The 18684-nt window shown below is 37.3% G+C and overlaps 1 protein-coding gene across 1 annotated transcript in view; it reads left to right on the forward strand.

Moving 5' to 3' along the window:
* PAPSS1 (3'-phosphoadenosine 5'-phosphosulfate synthase 1) overlaps positions 1-18684 on the forward strand; it is a 40328-nt gene that overhangs the window by 16151 nt on the left and 5493 nt on the right. The window contains exons 6-11 of the mRNA XM_005517502.3: positions 3648-3761; positions 5683-5794; positions 8762-8967; positions 11042-11177; positions 12558-12826; positions 14598-14827. Of these exons, the coding sequence (XP_005517559.1) occupies positions 3648-3761; positions 5683-5794; positions 8762-8967; positions 11042-11177; positions 12558-12826; positions 14598-14827 (1067 nt within the window). The remainder of the gene's footprint in view (positions 1-3647; positions 3762-5682; positions 5795-8761; positions 8968-11041; positions 11178-12557; positions 12827-14597; positions 14828-18684) is intronic.

The raw sequence follows: 18684 nt of genomic DNA on the forward strand, positions 1-18684 counted from the left end.
TACTGTGTAAGCTCTGGAGAGATTTAGTCTCTTGTACTGAAATTTTCAAGAAAATTCCTCATGGATGACTGTTTGCTCAGGGTTGCTTGGGAGACAATACAGGGCAGAAAACCTTAAGAAAATTCTAGATTTTTTCCCAAATCCCTTTCTGAATATTTTTTTGGAAGAAAATAGGAGAGCTGTCTAGGAGGCCTACCTGTAAGAGGTGGCAGTTCCTGACTGTGGGGGCCCTGTGCCTCGGGCTCAGAGAAATTCCTAGTTGTAGAAACTTATGTCACATGTGCCAAGATAATGATCCCTGAAGGCTTGCATTGGAAGTAAGGTAGTATTGGTAGCAGTGCTGACTGCTGGCTCCTAGCCCAGTCAGCTTTGTTTGAGGTACATCTAGCACGTTTTTCCTTTTCTTTGAAGATAACAGTTTAATGAATGGCAAGATATCTTAGTGGTTCCTTAGCTCAATGAAAGACAATGAAATCAAGCCAAGGCTAAATAGGCACGTCTTGTTTTTAGACCATATTAATGCAGTGCTATCTTGAAAATATAATTTCTGTAGATTTCCTGTAGTTTGAACAAGCCTATAAGAGGGCTGAAGGAATTTTTATAAGGGCATTTAGGGAGAGGACAAGGCTTTAAACTGAATGTAGTTTAGATTAGATATCAGGAATAAATCTATTACTGTGAGCTTGGTGAGACGCTGGAACAGGTTTCCCAGGGAAGCTGTGGATGCCCATCCCTGGAGATGTTGAAGGCCAGGTTGCTTGGGGCTTGGAGCAACCTGGTCTAGTGGAAGGTGCCCCTGTCCATGGCAGATAGGTTGGAACTAGATGATCCTTAAGGTCCCTGTCAGCCCCAACCATTCTGTGCTTCGATGATTCTGTGAAATAAATTGTTCAGCATTATGAAAATATTTGTCAGCATTATGAAAATATGTGCCTGTGCCACAGAGAAGACTACCTGCTGTAAATAACTGTAAATAACAATAGCATAGCCAAGAGCATGAGGGAAGCAATTCTGCAATTTTATATGTCACTTTTAAGACCTTGTCTGGATATCGTGTTCAGGTTTGTGCCTGTCTCCTTCACCCAGAAGAAAACACATTAATGTGCTTCTGCGAGCTGAGCAGAAGGTCACCAAGATTCTCAGAGGCTGGAGTATGTCACTGTACAAGGAGAGGCTGAGGGGAGGTGGATTTGTTCAGCCTGGACAAGAGAAGACTACAGGAGTTCTTGTTGCAGTTTCTATCATCCAAGTGGGAATGTATAGGGAAGACTGATGGAGATTTGTCTTAGAGGTGTACAAGGGTAGGATGAGGGGCAGCGCACATGAGATGAAATACGGGAGATTAAAATTAGACATAGGGGGAAAAAGCCTTTTGCTATAAAGATGGTCAATTACTAGAACAAGTTGCTTTGAGTGTTTGTGGATGCTCTGTCCTTAGAGATATTGAATGCTTGATTGGCCAAGGTCTTCAGCAGCCTGCTGTATTGGGACCAGTTTTGAGCAGGAGGCTGGACTGCATAATCTCCAGAGACAACCAGCATCAGCAAAGGACTCATCATCCCAGTGTGAGGAGGCACATTTTCATAACGCATCTAGTTTATTTTTTTATTATTTTGCCATTCTTTATATGAATGTATTGAGAAATAATAAATACTCAGGAATATTCTGTAACTTGCTCTTTGGTAGAATTAAGCTTTCAGTAAAATTGATGCCTTAAAGTGGTCACTAGATGGCTTGCTAGCCTAGCATTTTCTTAATTCCTAAAATTCATGCAGCTTAAAGATGCATGGATTCCTTTTGTTGCTGGTTTTCTTGTTATGTTTTTGCTTGTTTTAGTCTGAGTAGATGTTTTAAGTACCACTTTGATGTGTGCAAGGGAGTCTAGGTTTACAATCCTACAAGTTCTCTAAACGTCAGACTCAGTCGCTAGAACTGTCTTCAAGCTGTTTACATTTGTCTAACGAAGTAGGTTGTTGACAGAAACTGCATTGTGAAACCTTTGTTTTGCCCTTTAGTGGTATACTAAAACCAGGATAATACTTGAAGAGGTCTTTTTAATAGGCACATTTATTTTAAGCTATTGATGGTTTGTAAAATTAGGACATCCTAGCCTGGGTAATGAGCAAAGGTCTAGAGGGAAAATTGTGAAGCAGCATAAAGTGCACTGCATCATTATAGTGTTGCTTACAGGAGGCAGTATCTTCTTCTGGGGCTGTGACAGTCTGCTGCAGCTCTCCTGGACTGTAATGCTGCTGCTCAGGCAGAGAAAACAAAAGCCTGATTTTGCCTAACTTACAATGTAATAAAATCTGCTTCCAAAATGATGCCTGATATGTAATGGGCCAAGCTTTTCCTTATAAAACACCATTTCTAAGTGCTAGTTTAATTTGTCTTCTTTTGATGTGTCTTTGAGGATATGAATTATGCAACTGCCAGTGAGACTCATCACATCTTGTTACTCCTGTACTCATTTTATCTCTCACTTGTCAGCATTCTACTGCCTTTATTTTACTTTCCATGGAGGTAGTGCCTAAGATCTGAAAAATGCATTAAAATTCCTGAGCTAGCTTTATGTGTTCTACAAGCATACCTATATACTCTGGCCTGCATATGCTGCAAATATAAAGATAATTTAATTATTGTTGTTATGGGTCTGTATATACTCTGCTCCAAGGGTGAGCTTTCTTTCTCCAAAAATAAAGCATTACTTTACAAAGGTTTCTCAAACACTGAAAAATATATTTTAAGAAGAACAGTCAGGCTCTTTATACTGATTTTTTTGCTACTGGAACATTTGACTGGGTTTTGACATATTACACCATCCTTTGTTGGAGGAGACTTTTTACAGTTTTACCATGATGACCTTCTCTCTTCTTTTATTATGGTTTTATATTTGTGTTGATCTCTTCTAACAAGTTTAAGGTCTTGAGCACTGCGGAGTGAGAATTTCTTCTTTAATACACATGGAAGAACACTGTGTTTTTTTTCAAATAAAAAATTTATATGTTGGTTATAGAGCTAGATTTTGGTTCATTGCATATATATGCCCATATGGCATCACACTTAAATATTCTAAGAGTTTATATAGATGAAAATACTGGTGTATTATCATTAGCTATAGGAAATGTATTGAATTTGTACTTCCGTATGAGTTTTCAGTAGAGAAGGAGCTTTATTTATTTTACATTTGTGTTACCATTTCCAATGTATCTTGTATAGTGAATTACTTAAATTCATAAATGCCGGTCTCTAAATGTCTTTTTACTTGTTTGGCATGTGTAAAAGCATAGAGCCTGCCTTTCTACTGTAGATAATGTAGGTATTAATGAGTTATAAAAACTTCGTTCAATTCAATAGTTAAATAATTACTAGGTAAATGTTATATGGGTTACTTAAGGCTTAGAAAAAAATCTCTTGTCAGAATGTTTCATCTCGTGTCAGAATGTTTAGCCAGTCTGCTGGCTTGAGTAACTAGCAATATATCATAATCTTGGAATGGTGCTGGCTTTTAGATGAATAAAAATTGCATAATTAATAAACTCTTGCTACTGTGTAGTACAACATTAGAATTTTACTTCTTGATGTGTGTTCGGTGCCCAAGAGGCATTCTGAGCAAACATAAAGTTCTGTTTATTCCTTTTATGTAGGACATTGTACCAGTGGATGCCTCTTACGAGGTGAAAGAGCTTTATGTGCCGGAAAACAAGCTACAGTTGGCCAAAACTGATGCTGAGTCTCTGTTAACCCTGGAAATAAATAAGGTATTGTGTGTTCAGGTGTCTCATTGCTGCAGTTCAAGGACAGTCTGATCTGTTGTTTAGTGTAAGTAGATGTAGTTGAAATACCTGTACTGGTTACAGAATGCACCTTGATATACTTTTTCCTCTTTCCTTGGGCGAAAGCACAGCATCTGTGGTTTCTTTGTTTACTTACAAAACATAATTGATCTTCATACTTTCATGAATTGTGTCTGGTGCAGTGTTACTTATCCCTACCCTGGAGAAAAAATTTACAGTGATTTCCTCCCACGCTCCCTGCAGCTCCATGGACAAAACCATGCCTGGAATGTCTTGTATGAGAAATTGCTTCTAGAAGGATTGCTTACTTTTTTTATAATTTACTTACAGAAACCATTTTATTGTGAATTGTAATTGCCTAGAAATATAGGGGAAATCAATCCTTGATTCTTCCTGTTTGTAGTCTTCAGCTAAACAACAGTAACTTTTGTATATACAAAGAATATATACCAAACTTGAACAGTTGCAAAGAGATGATCAGATCTCCTTTATTGGTTTTTTTTTTTTCTGATTACAGCATACTTGTGCTGTGTTTCTAGTTTCCAGCAGAGAGAATATGGAAAAGCATGGATCAACTTGATCAACTCTATTCTTATTTGGGCTAAATGCATTCTTTTTCAACTCAGATCAATTTAGATGAAGCTGCTTCTGGCTGTCTTTGTTTCTACCTCATTCCTTTTTCTGAGGAACTACGCCTAAACACAGATACAATGCATGAGTTTTTTCACTGGTGTTTTTGATGGCATTACTAGAACTTAAAGCTAAGCATTTGATCTAGGAACTGACTAAGCTCAGAGTTCAACATCTATTGTGAGTAGACTTTGAAGGATTAGGGTGACATACTAAGCACTGAACAAAGTAATTTTAAAATTTGCCTGGTCCTCTACTAGTAATGAATACTGATACTTCCTTTCACCACATTTTACTAATTTCACATATATCTGTGTAAAACTATTAATTACTTTGTTGAGGAATAAATGCTTAAGGTCACCATTATTAAACTTCAGTAGTGTCCCATTTGAAATTGCCACTTATCTAGAAAAACAAATAATTTTGCCCTCCACCCCCAACCACTGGCTTTTTTAATATCAAACAAGTATCTAATGTAAGCTTGGGAAGAAACTGTTTTGTACTTGCCTCAGTATAAATTAAAACAGTGTAATAAAATTAGTCATGCCCTTTGCAAAAGAGACGCAAGCAAAGCCTGTCCTTGTCAAAAACTTGACCAAGTCTTAGTAATGCACATGCAGAAATAATGGAGACCACACACTAAGTCATAGTGTGACTGAGTGCTGAGGAAGGAAATTCTGTGTAAACTGATATCACATGCTAAAAGAAGTACTAGTCCAGAGAGAATTTTACTTCTGGATTGTCTCACTAGTTTATGGAAAAAAAAATAAATTAGTTTCTCATTTGTTTAAAGAATAGACCTCTTAACATTTACACCCGTAATTCTGATATTTTTTGTGGTAAATGTATGTATTGTTACTATTTTTTTCTTTTTTTTTAACATCTTTGTTATCTTGTTTTGTTAGACAAAGGCAAGTGGGATTCTCTAATTTTGTTAAGATAAACTTTATCAAGATTTACAAATAAAATTTGTTGGTGTGTGTTTGTTGGTTTGTTTTTTTTAACACCTGGAAATTTGGTCCAGTGTAGGGACTGGAAAACAGCCAAAAATATGAACAGTGAGGAACAAGTTGTTATTTCTTCGTTACTTGTAGAAACTTTGAATCATTTGTGATTGAAAACTGTAATACTGAGAAATTTTCCATTTGTACTGTCCTGCATTTTAGAATTAAAACATGATCTATTATGATTAATACCTGATGCCAGTAATTAAGCATCAACCTTTTTCTGCTCTATTTCTTCATTTCTTTACAAGGTGGATATGCAGTGGGTACAAGTGCTAGCAGAAGGTTGGGCAACACCCCTGAATGGCTTTATGAGAGAGAGAGAATACCTCCAGTGCCTTCACTTTGACTGTCTCCTTGATGGTAGGGTAAAGCACACCATTTATAAAATTCAGCAAACTAATTTTACTTCTAAAATATTTTTGATGCTTTGCTTCTTAGTGGTGGTGTGGTAACACATTATCAGGTTTGTGCACAACCTGAGGTCTGGCATAAGAGAATAGAATATTATAATAACCAGTTTTAAATGTGATGGTTTTATTCTTTTTATACCTACCATCATATTAGAATTTGAATATTTTGTCTTTTTGCCTTTACAAAATTTTTTTTCAAATGTCTTAATTTTTGAAAAATGTTTAATTCTAAAATGCACACTTCTAATTTGTTTTGAAGAAATTGATCTTAGAATTTGGAATTGCAATTTAATTGCTGTTTGGCTCTATGACCAGAAGATTTGTTCTGTATTAGTAATGAAGGAAAGGACAAAAACTGACTTAAGTGCTGGAGCTGTTGCAAGTGTGAAATCAGAATTTGGGTATGAACAATTGTCACATGTAATTGAATTACTATGAGTTAGTAATTATCCTGGCATGATTTAAATGAATAAATTTTATTTTGCATTACCAGTTGGCTAAGAACTTTGTTAAGATAGTAAGTCATAACATCCTCCAGATTTTGGAGTTTGATTATGATCCTCTGTCACTTTATATTTATTCTTCTTTGAAGGCTGTTTTACTCCAGCCTTTTTCCTAAACTCATGCTTCCTTTTGCATCACTTTTGTCTTGCTAGAGACCAAGTAGCAGAACAAAAAGATGTGACTTTTCTCTCAATTTTGTGATACAGACGTGTCATCCTTCTTATATTTCTTAATTCCCTTTTGTCTAGGTGCTATCCCAGACAGCATAATGCCATCCTGTTACTTTGCAGTATAATTTTGGGCTGCTAGTTTTGTTCTCATTTCATTTGCCTTCTGTACATCCATCCATATGAAAAGTCCTCTGCAGATGACATGCAATGCATTCAGCTGCTAAAATACATTGTAGGTTCTAGTTCTGTCCATTATTTTCTGTAAATCAGGATTTTTATAAGGCATTTAAGACCTTGTGTAGATGAGTGTTTCAGATATAACAAATGTTTAAACTTCTTTTGCTGTTGTTTTGAGTATCTCATCTGTGCTAGAAAAAATACAAGTAATGAAAAATAGCAACTTATTGATGGAAGCAGTTTTCAGTCCTAAGCTTGGATAAAATCATTATGTTCCTTTAGATGTCCTGTTATGATTTCCTCTTTTTAGAGATCTACTACAGCATTTATGTGTGTAAATCTTTTTAGAAAAAAATGATTGCCTTAAAGCTGCTTTGCTACTTGCAGCAACAGTTAAGTCAAAACAACATCCTCAAAGTTTTCTCCTTGCTTGGTGTGTTAGTTTTGGGTCTTACAGCAGCAGTCATTTTGCAGGGCTTTGATTCTGAAGAGAGGGAAATGGTTTACTACTGCAATGCATCTTGTCCTTTGGGCTTTAAAAGCAGTGTTTATACTGGCTGACTTCTAAGCTATGGAGATCAGTGTAGATGTGTTGATAGTCTCACTTTAAAGATTAAGTTGTCTGGAAAAGTCTCATCCTGACACTTTGCTCATCTGTGATTGATTTAACAGACTTGTTTCACTTCCTTGCCTCAGTTTCTTATTTGTACAGTGGCTGAAGAAAAATGTAGATGATATTTTATGTTTATTGTCATGGAAAAAATAATCAACAGGTTTGATATGTCTTCATCCTTTGAAATATATATTTACTTGTGTGCAAAGCAAAAGGTTTTTTTTAATTATCTGTTTTGGGGTGTTAAACCACTCTCTGTGACTGCTGCCAAATTCAATTTTATGACCTAGTTGCTTTGAAAATAATTCTGGGCACCAAGACTGAACTTAGGAGGAGATGCACAGCATGCATTATACATTTTGCATTATGAAAGGAGGGAGATCTATTTTTCTCTTAAAATTTTCATCCAACTTTATAATTTTTAATTTCCTAAGAAATTTAATTTCCTAATAAAAATTTATTGCTTAATTAATAAATTATAATTATATTTATAAATAGCAAAATTAGCCTTATTTTAGAGTCTTGGCAAATGCCAAAACCTCCATTAACTTTAAAGGGTCCATGACTTTTCTCCTGGATGCCACCCAAAAGTTTTGCACTCAGGCATATGCTTATTAGAACCCAAGCCTTTGTAGAAGACTTAGGATATTTACTCTGCTTTGGGTTTCTCAAATCTCACTCTTGTAGAAAAGAAAAACAAAACTTTTATCATCTGGCAGCAGAGCAGGTGCTTACAAATGAGGACCACACACAACTTCAAAATTCACCCACGTTGGCTTAGTTTTAGAAGCAAAGTAGCTGGTAAACTTTCAGCTGAACAAACTATGCAAAATGTTTGCCTGACTCAGCAGTTTCTCTGCAGTTTTTTCTGGAGGGTTGAATCTGAATACAGTTTAAGTAAACAACAAAAGTCACCTTTTGAAATAGTTCAATTATGTGTGTCAACTACTTGGGTACGTTTGTCTGGTCCTATTGCATTGTTTTTTTCTTAGGGATCAAAAGTATGTCTACATAGAATATCATTTACTTCTTATTAATTATCCACTCCAGTAGCAATCTTGCCTAATATTTTAGATGATCTATTTTAAAATGTTATTTGTGTATTTCTATTTTCTATATAGTTTCTTAAGAAAGGTATTAATTTGACATTCCCAAAATGTAGTATCTTCGCAGTTTAAATATTTTTCTGTAACTCTAGGTACTTGCTGTTTTCAGTAGTGTGTTCACTCTTTCTCAAACTTCAGTGTTTGCTCAGTTTTATAGCACATGTATCTTATGGAAGCATGAGTTATTTCTAAAAGTTGTTTAATCTCTGTTAAAATAAGTGTTTCAACTACCTGTCATATAGTACACTTACAGCCTTAAAAGTAAGCCGTTAATTAGGTAGATTTTCATAACAACATTGATGACTGTTACTAAGGATAAAGGACTTATTTTTTTTTTTCCTCTGCAGGGGGAGTTATTAATCTGTCAGTGCCTATAGTGCTAACAGCTACTCAAGAAGACAAAGAAAGGCTTGATGGGTGCACAGCAATTGCACTGGTGTATGAAGGTTGCCGTGTTGCCATTCTCCGTAATCCCGAATTTTACGAGCACAGGAAAGAGGAACGGTGTGCTAGGCAGTGGGGAACAACATGCAAGGAGCATCCCTATATCAAGGTGTGTGTTTAAAAGCTGAAAATCTAGTTCTGTTTGCTGTACTGTTGTGGAGCTGCAGATTAAGTCAAGTGCACGTCTAGGAGTGATGTACTTTGACAAAAAACTACTTGGAAAATTAATTAAAATATCTGAGCAGAAACAAAGATATTTTTTTCCTATGCAGCTGTTGAATAGTCTGTACTTAGTGTGAAAATCTAATGTCAATATGTACACATGAAATGAATTTAGAATGTACTGTAGAATCTGTGCTACAGAAGAGGGAACTTTTCCCTCCAGTGTGCCTAGGAAACACATCCCTCTGTGTCACCAGATGGATCATCAAAGCTCCTTAATCAGTGGATATATGCATTGTGAAGGATAGAAAACTTTTTATGAAGTGCCTGCATGTGGTGCACGTGAGACCTGCTTGCTTTAGATGTTTTTCAAACAGGCCCTGTCCCTGGAGAGTTCATAATTTAACTCTCTGGGGAGTAATTTCCCATCCATTGTGTTCGCTATGTTTTATTATCTTGGCCTTATGTGTGTGTCGTACTGAAATGTTCTAATTGTAACATACTTACCATAGTGCTGTGTTGGCTTATGCAAGCTGATGTGAATGTTGCATCTTAGCTCTGCAGAGCCAAAATATGTTTATTTCCCCATTTGTCTCTGAGGTATTTTTGTTTACAGATATGACACAGGATCAGGTAAAGAGAAAACAAACCTCTAATTATGAGCTTCCTCTTGAAAAGGGAGAGCTTCTGAAATGTTGTAGAAGTACCTGTATGACTAATAGAAGATTTTCAAAGCCCTTGATGTGTTCTGTGATGTTGAAGATAAGATTTTCCCTGTATTGAAAACTTAGCACAGATCTAATAAATTCTAAGAAAATCTCATGCAGACAAAGTTTGAATGATTTCTTATGTGGAAGATAAGGAATCTCTGTTTTTATGCCTGTACTGGGGTGTATGGTTGTAATATGACAGCATGTGAATTTGGTGGCTGTTCTTAATCAGAAATATTTGGATATCTGAGAGATTCTGTAGTGCAGTTTTCTCATCTTCATGTCATTATCACACCTTCCCTCCACTTTGGTAAGATGTCAAAATCTGGCATTTTCTTCAGTAGGGGAATGGTTACTGTGGCATCATTTAATTCCAGCAGGTCAAAGGAAAAATAAATTCAAAAATTCACATGTAATTTTCACATCTTGGCTTTTGGGTTTAATATGTAATATCTTCTGTTATATCAAAATTCATTGTCATTTCTAAATTACATAAGGCTAGAAAAGTTATTGGAAATGTGTGTGAAACTTGAAAGTTTTTGGTGATTTCATCTTCAAAAGAAAATGCATTATTAGAAAATAAAAACTTCAGAGTAATGGCTATGCTTATTTTAAGAGTATGTTAAGCAGCTTGCCATAATTATTTTTTTGATAAAGCGTGAAGTGATATTTAAAGATATAAAAAGAAGTGTGGTGACTGTCCAACATCTGTAGCTTGGGTAAACTGCTACCATGAAACAAGTCTAAAAACTGTTCTACTTCAAAGATTCTGATTTTATTTGTAGATTAAAGTGTGTGAGTAGTTAATCAGAATTGTTTAGTTTGTTATTTTATTCCTGACAAGAATCTTGTAAACTGCAACAGCATTTGCTTTGACCGATAATGATAAAGTGTATAACTTCATTGTATTGCAATATTGTAATTAAATCTTAAAATATGTACTTATAAAATATATGTTAATGTAGACTAAATGAATTGTAACAGACAAGGCTTTCCAGACACTTTGTTTGCCATGCAGTGTTGGTTAAGATTATTGGCTATTTGCATTTCTATATATTATCTCTATTTTGAAAAAAAGGCATATGCCTGCTGAAGATTTGTGCATCTCTCCTGCATCATGGTATAACATGTCTGGACTATGCTCCAGTGAATCTTTTTCGTTTTCTTAACACTGGTGCTTGAATTATGACTGTCAAATAAAAATAACGTGGAACACCATCCTTAATGAAGATGTGTCCCCATTGCAATGCTCTAGATAATCAGGAGAAGCTGATAACTAATCCTGACATGGACTTTCCTTTCTTTTCTTAGATGGTTATGGAGCAAGGGAACTGGCTTGTAGGTGGAGATCTACAGGTCCTTGATCGTATTTATTGGAATGATGGACTTGATCAATACCGCCTCACTCCAGCTGAACTAAGGCAGAAATTCAAAGAAATGAATGCTGGTGAGTAAATTTTTTTGCTTTCTTTCTTCCTGTAGTGGCTTATCCAAATGTCTGCTTCCACCACTGAGGCTGGCACTGTTTCAAGGATGAAAATTTTGAATGCTCTGGTAGGTGGCATTCTTTGCTTTTAATAGTAATAATTTCTATGATCTCAGGCATTGCATTGCCTAAATACATAACAGAAGCTGGTAATGCCTGAAGTTCTGAACTTTATCTTTCCATACACTGTAGGCATGTCAGTTATGCAAGAAAAGATAGTGTTAAAATGTGGTAAGATGTGATTTAAAGATCATGTTTGGCCAGAACCACAGAAGTTGGTTGAATGCTGAGCTTTCATGCTCTGCTATTTTTAAGTCTGTTCCATGATGCTTCTGGGGAGCAATGCTTATGAAAGTAGTGCAGGTAGGCTGGTGCCAAGTTTATTTTCTGCACAAGAAATAAAACTGTTTTTTTCACAAAAGTAGTTGTGTTAGGCTGATAAGTAAGAGGCTGAGAAAATTCATAAAGCAGTGGACAATCAAGATGCTTTCACTTGTGGCAGTGACTGGCAGGCAGCTACACTTGTAAATGTGAGGAGAGAGATTAACATTGAGAATGCAAACCACAACCAATACTGAGCTTCTGTCATTGCTCTGTGTGGTCAGTATGTCCAGGATCTGTAGGTGTGGAATATCAGTCTTTTGGCTAACCCCTAAAAAAACACATATTTGAGATCTGAAAAAAACCTGTTCTCCAGGTTTCATTGGTTCCATATTGGAAAATCTCTCAGTTACAGTGATTGGTGTCTTGCAGGATACTTCAGTTCATCTGAATTTACAGGAGAGAGAAATCCTGATTGAGGCAGGGTTTTACATTGAAGGGTTTGTAATACTCTGGAATAGGAGTTAGTCTTGCCTTGTTCTTACCACACTTAAAATCTACTAAACTAAGGTGATGGAAACTTAGTAAGGAACATTAAATCCCCTTTTATTACTTTTGTTCCAAATGGATCCATTTGTTCTCTTGATAATATATTTAGCCTTTAAGATAGGTAGCATAGTTTGATTTCCTTTTAGAATATAATACCCTTATGCAAGTGAAAAATCCAAAAAGAATATTGTAGCTCTTGGAGAAAACAGAGTAATTCTGCAGAAAATTCAGAAGTTAAGGAAGAGGATTTTTTTTTTTTTTTGCATGGTTGATTTTTATTAGTTTTGCTTATTAAGTGCAGTGATTTTTTAGTAATTGATAATTCTTCAATGACCTGTGAGCACTGCTATTGCACTTCTTTAATAGACCTCAGAGGAAAGCATGTACTGAAGATTTTTCTGTGGCTGTACAACTCCTGATAAAATAACTTGCTTTCTTTATATCTTTTGTCTTGTTTTTTTCCCTCCACAGATGCTGTCTTTGCATTCCAGTTACGCAACCCAGTGCACAATGGGCATGCTCTTTTAATGCAGGATACTCATAAGCAGCTTCTGGAACGTGGCTACCGACGCCCAGTCTTACTCTTGCACCCCCTTGGAGGCTGGACAAAGGAGGATGATGTTCCTCTTATGTGGCGCATGAAGCAGCATGCTGCAGTACTGGAAGAGGGAATCCTGAATCCAGAAACAACAGTGGTAGCTATATTCCCTTCCCCCATGATGTATGCAGGACCAACTGAGGTAAGTACATCAAGAGTTTAAAGTAAAACAAAACCCTTTTGATAGTCCACTGAAATATTTTGTGCTACATCTGATGTTTGTGTGTTGTTTTGTTTTAATGGTGGGAGAGAGGAGACTAATTTTGCTTGGGAAGGCAGATTATCTAGTCTCTGTCACCAACCAAAACATTCTCTTCTGAAGAAACTACTATGTTGGAGGGTTTTGCTGGAATGGTTGGGAGGAAATATTGGGTTTATAGGTTCCTTTCTTTACAATTACAAGGATGTGATAATCATTTAATCCTTCCTCCTTTTATTATGGTCTTTTTCAGCAGGAATTCTAAGATCTGTTAACATACTGAGTGATTGTCCTGAATGTTCAAGTACTTAAGTTTTATGATTGTTAAGGAAAAAGTTTGTATATTGGAGGGTTATTCACATATTAAGAAAAAGGCAATCTGTTTATTTTATGGCAAACTTAATTCAGAGAGTATTATTTCAAGGCTTTTTTATGAAATAATTCTCTGGCAACATTTTATTTAGAAGCCAGGTCTTGGGTTGGAGTCCCTAGAGGTTTGTGGGAGGCAGCAGAAAGAATAAGTGTTCTCAACTGAGGACAATTCCTCAGGGAGATATTGATTCTCCATCTCATTCCTTTTTTTAAATTTTATTTTTCCCTACTTGCTCGCCTCCACCTTGAATCACAGGAAGTTCAAGTTCTGACCAGGCTCTGAGGTTGCCTCTGGGGTAGCTGTTTTGACAGATAGGGGATCTTCCTAGTTCAGTTAAGTTAGGCAGATGCCACTTATTTTCTGTTGGCTAGTTGACTGGTCAAACAGAGCTTTCACTGCCTTTCAGTCTAGAGAAAAAAATGCAGTCCAGATGTAGCTGAGGCATGTGAGTAAGTTAATGTGGAGAATCTTCTGCTGTTTTCCATAGGCCTTTTGTGAGAATTAACAGAAATCTTCTACCTCATTCTTGTATATGTGAGGAGGAACAAACCCACATTCCTTATCCTGAACAGGATAAAATTTTTCTCTTTACCTATATGACATTTCTAGTGACCTCAGGGTACAGCCTGACAGTAATGTTTGTTCAAGTAATAAAAGAGATTCTTTCTTTAATAATTCTCCATAGGTTATTTAAAAGTCATTGGTACTAGATCTGTTTCTATAGCACAAGTTCTTTACAGAAGAACAAGCAGATGGTAATATGTTTATCTACAGGGTGGATGTGACTTTCCAGTCTGTAAAAATCCTAATGGACAAGTTTAATAAATATCAGTTTAGCATTTTTTGTATTTTTAACATTCCTGATAAATGCCTTGGAAGAAAAGACACAGTTCTGTAAGGATAAGCTGTATCAAAATGCAATAAATTCGCCTGCTTAGGAAAGTAAGTCTATTACAAGCATTCATGTGCACTGTGTACCTAGTTTGTGTCCTTTGGGTTTTAATGTTCATGCAGACAAAGTGTTAGTCCTGCCTTGAACAACATCCATGCCACATCTACAAGTTGAAAATGCTGAACATGGGTGTTTTTTCATTCTGAATGTGTAGGTGATGCTGAAGTGACTTTCTGAGTAGCTACTGTGTAAATAAAATGAGGATAGGATGTTTTAGCTGTAAGTTTGATGGTGATCAACTTAATTGGTTCTTTATTATGTTGTGGCTCCATAGTAAAAATCACATCTGATTAAGGAGAACATGATTGTTACAGAGTGCATGCCCATTTTGAGAGCTGCAGTTTTGGAGCATTTTCATCTGTTAATTGTTTTTCCTGTCTCTGTTGTAGGTTCAGTGGCACTGCAGATCACGGATGGTTGCAGGAGCTAACTTCTACATTGTAGGGCGAGATCCAGCAGGGATGCCACACCCCGACACTGGGAAAGATCTGTATGAACCAACCCATGGTGCCAAAGTGCTCACAATGGCTCCAGGCCTCCGAGCACTGGAAATTGTACCCTTCAGGGTTGCAGCTTATAATAAAAAAAAGAAGTGCATGGATTATTATGACTCTGATCAGTAAGTTGTATTTTCATATTAAGAAAATTTTGAGCTCTTATGCCTGCCCATATTAAAAAAAAAAAATTGTTTATAATTAAATCAATAGTGCTCAAATAGGGCAGTGTTTAGATGTGGTTTTAGATCAATGTAGCTTTGAGATAAATGTAGCTTGATTTCGGTATGATTTGGTGCACAGTGCAACTACCTTATCTAACTTTAGGTTTCACATGAAGGCTCCCCAGGGGCTGGGGTTTCTCTGATTCTGGAACATAATGACACAGATTGGTAAATCCAGAGAAAGATACTACTCTTTATTATATTGGTAAGGTTAGCCTTCTGCTGCTTTGTCTTTCTAAATATGCTTCTCAGGTGTCAGATGGGCATCAGATAGGAGGGAAGACACACTGTGAGAGGGTGCAGCATGGAGAAGAAAGTGGACAAGATGTGGTGACAAATAGCTATTTATTTTCTCTCTTAGTAATAAAGCAAAATGATGCCCTAAGAATATTCTGTATCCCAGGGTTTTCAACTTTTTTTTTTTTAAATCAAATTACAGAACAGTTCATTTCACCTTCTGTAGCATAATAGCATATTTCAATGCTATTTTTCCCTTGTTTGGCATAGCAGTGTCCAAAACTTAGTGTATGTGTTGCTCTGGTGACAGTGAATGATACTGGGAAGATGACTTGTCATTTTAATTTAATCCTCTTTATTCAGACTATTGAAATGTACTTTTGTTTTACGTCAAACTGCAGTTGAAGTTGGTACTGAAATGCAAACTTCTATGGGCAACCTGTTCCAGTGCCTCACCACTTTCACAGGAATGGATTTTTCCTAATATCTAATCTAAACCTACATTCTTTCAGTTTAAAGTCATTCCTCCTTCTCCTATCACTACACACCCCTGCAAAAAGTTCCTCTCCAGCTCTCTTGTAGCTTCCCTTAGGAACATGAAGGTGCTATAAAGTCTCCCTGGAGCCTTCTCTTCTACGGACTAAACAACTCCAACACTCAGCCTGTCTGCAGAGGAGAGGTGCTCCAGCTCTCTGATCAAATTTTTTGCCCTCCTCTGGACTCACTGCATCAGATCCATGGACTTCCTATGTTGAGGTCCCTATGTCTGGATGCAGTATTCCAGGTGGGCTGTCACAAGAGTGGAGTAGAGGGGAAGAATCACCTTCCTGGACCTGCTTGTCATGGTTTAATACAGAAAGATCAAAGTGAAGTAGTTTCATTGGTGTGTCAATTCTTAATAAATTAAAATAGTAAAGGAGTAGCAATGTGACAGGCCAAAATTCAGAATATTGATTCTCTGGTCATCAGTACTGTACTCGTAGCTGGATAGATGTGATTTGAATCAAAGCAAATAAGATTATACCTCTGTCATTAGCCATAGCAAATGAGTATAAAAAAAACCCAAGCAACTCTGAAATTTTTTTATGAAAAGCAATGGGAACAGATTTTGCCTTCTGCCACAATCTGCATCATGTGCACCCTTTTGTTGTCTCAATGTGTCTGCAAGGCCTTGGTTTGGGGCACTTTTTTCCCTCGTTCTATAACTGTCATGAGAAAAAGGCTGTGCTTCTACTAATGTGCAGTTCTGCCCTGGTGCTATCAGGACATAAGCCCATTTGTCCTGTCCTTCCCTAGGTACCTTTTATAGAAGGTCTGGAGTTTGGCAGTAATCCTCTAGATGGCAATGCAGACACATGCAGGCTCCCTGCCATTACTGCTCCTGCTTGCCAGACGGAACACTGTGGTAGGCTCCAGACAGAGTTAGAGCTTGGGTGGGTGCAGCTGGCTGCCTTTCAAGATAGTCTGTGTAATGCTGAAAATGTGGCAGACTCATGGACCATGTGGTGTTTGACTCTGTAAGGAGGATGGCAGGGAGGAGCGGATTGCCTGGAAAGATGAGAGGATCAGTACTGGTGGACGACCCTTGGATCTGAAATGGTGATGTTTGTGGAAATATCTCTTGAGCTCACTTGGTGAAAAACACAGCATGAAAATGTGGGAAAGAGGGTTGCATGCATAGTAGCAATACTGTGACTTGTTTTAGAAAAGGGTAATATGGGTAATTTGCACCTTACTCAGTTTTTTGAGGCTTGGACACTTGACAGCCAACTAGGCAATTCTAGAATTTACATCACTAATGAATGTGTGGAAGCTTATGGCAAGGGGGTTTCCCTTGGACTGAACTATAGCTGGCCCTGCGTCTTTGCTGTTGGGTGTATTCTTTCCTTGTGTGATCATCTCTTCTGTTCTTTCAGGCCTCTTGGACTCCTCTGTTTGGGAAGGTGCTTGTGAGAAACCGTAATATACCCCATCTGCTACCTTGAGTGTCTCTGTAATTTGATAGAGTTGTACCCACACTGGGCTCAGCAGCAAAGACACAGAAGTCACTGCAGTTGGGCTCTGCTGCTACTAGTGTAATACCTTTTTTCTGAGGGCTTCTGAGGGAAATCCTAACATGAGGATGGTGGTAGATGAATCTTTGGTTCATGGTGAAAGGTTACCAAGAGTTTGATCCAGCTGTCAGAGGGATGTCTGAAAAGTTGTGGCTGCAGAATTAGCAGTGGCAGAGAGTTGCTTTGCTCAGCTTTTATGAGAAAGGTGAAACACTTGTGCGTAGTAGTCCTTGTACTCCTGTGGGGGTGGGTGTTCAGAGACTGGGTCACTGCTGATCAGCTGCCTACAGTGAGCTGCTGGGCAACTGTGTGAGACCTGGCTGTGGCTGAGCTGCTCATGACCTTGCTGGCAAGCACCAAAATCCAACACCAGCCCTGCCTCCAAGTTAGTACCAAAGACCCTCACTTCTCTATCACTTCCTGTGATTCCAAGAGGTTATTGTGCTTTAGGTCTTCTGCTCCCAAAGCAGTTTTGTAGAGTATGTAAAGAGTTCAGTTTGTTTCTCACTTCTATTAGTACCCTCCAGAATATGTGCTGCCCTTGGAGTATCAGCTGACCCAGTACCTGCTAGGGACCAGTCTGAGACTGTTGACTTGGTGTGTCAGGACCTCATGCTGCTGGTTAACAGTGCTGAGCTGCTGTGGTGCTGTGTGGGAACTACATGCACTTGGACCCTGTTGGTAAGGAAAGACAGAAGTACCCTGGTTGCATTCAGGTTAACAGAGCATTGTCTGTGAGGAAAGGGGGTAAGGAAAGACTGATGTGAAAGCCTTTGTAACAGCTGCACAGCAACTGTAGTTGCAGAGTGATGCACAAAGCTTAACTTGTATGAATTGTTCAAATAAAGTTACCCTTTAGAATACTAAGACGTATGAACAACCAATGATTTGGAATTATATTTGTGTTTTAACTCATGCGGCCAGCACAATTTTAAATTTGTTTCTGGGAAACATCTTAGAACTAGATTTAGCACCTCATGAAACTGAACTCTTGAAACATATTTTTGAAAAACAATTTGAAACTTAGATTTAGATGAGTGATTTGAGGAGTGCATTTGAAGTGATGTATACCAGCACAGGTAGAGCTAATTTAGTTTTCTTTTTCCTTTGATCTAAATGAGGATAATAAAATTAAAATTGCCATTTTTGCTGTTACTCAAGCCAGGTAGAAAGCCCAATCTAAGTTTCTGTGTGGGAAACTTGAGCGTTTCCACTTGCATAGAATTCTGAATTAGTGCATATAAAAGCTAGCATGAATATTGTTACAGTCCTTATCAAAGTGTTTACACTTTAAGATTTCACAGAATTTTTGATCTATAATTGAATATATCCAAATGTGTTTTCTGGAAAAGTTTATAGGAAGAACTCTAGTTATAATGGAGTAATTCAAAATGGATGTCTGACCTGTAAACGACTGGTAGAATGAAGTATAAAGAAAACAACCAAAGGACCACAAAACCAACAAAT

The sequence above is a fragment of the Pseudopodoces humilis genome, chromosome 6 (genome assembly GCF_049639895.1).
Source record: "Pseudopodoces humilis isolate 2021_Gansu_Grassland_sample_001 chromosome 6, ASM4963989v1, whole genome shotgun sequence".
NCBI classification, from domain to species: domain Eukaryota; kingdom Metazoa; phylum Chordata; class Aves; order Passeriformes; family Paridae; genus Pseudopodoces; species Pseudopodoces humilis.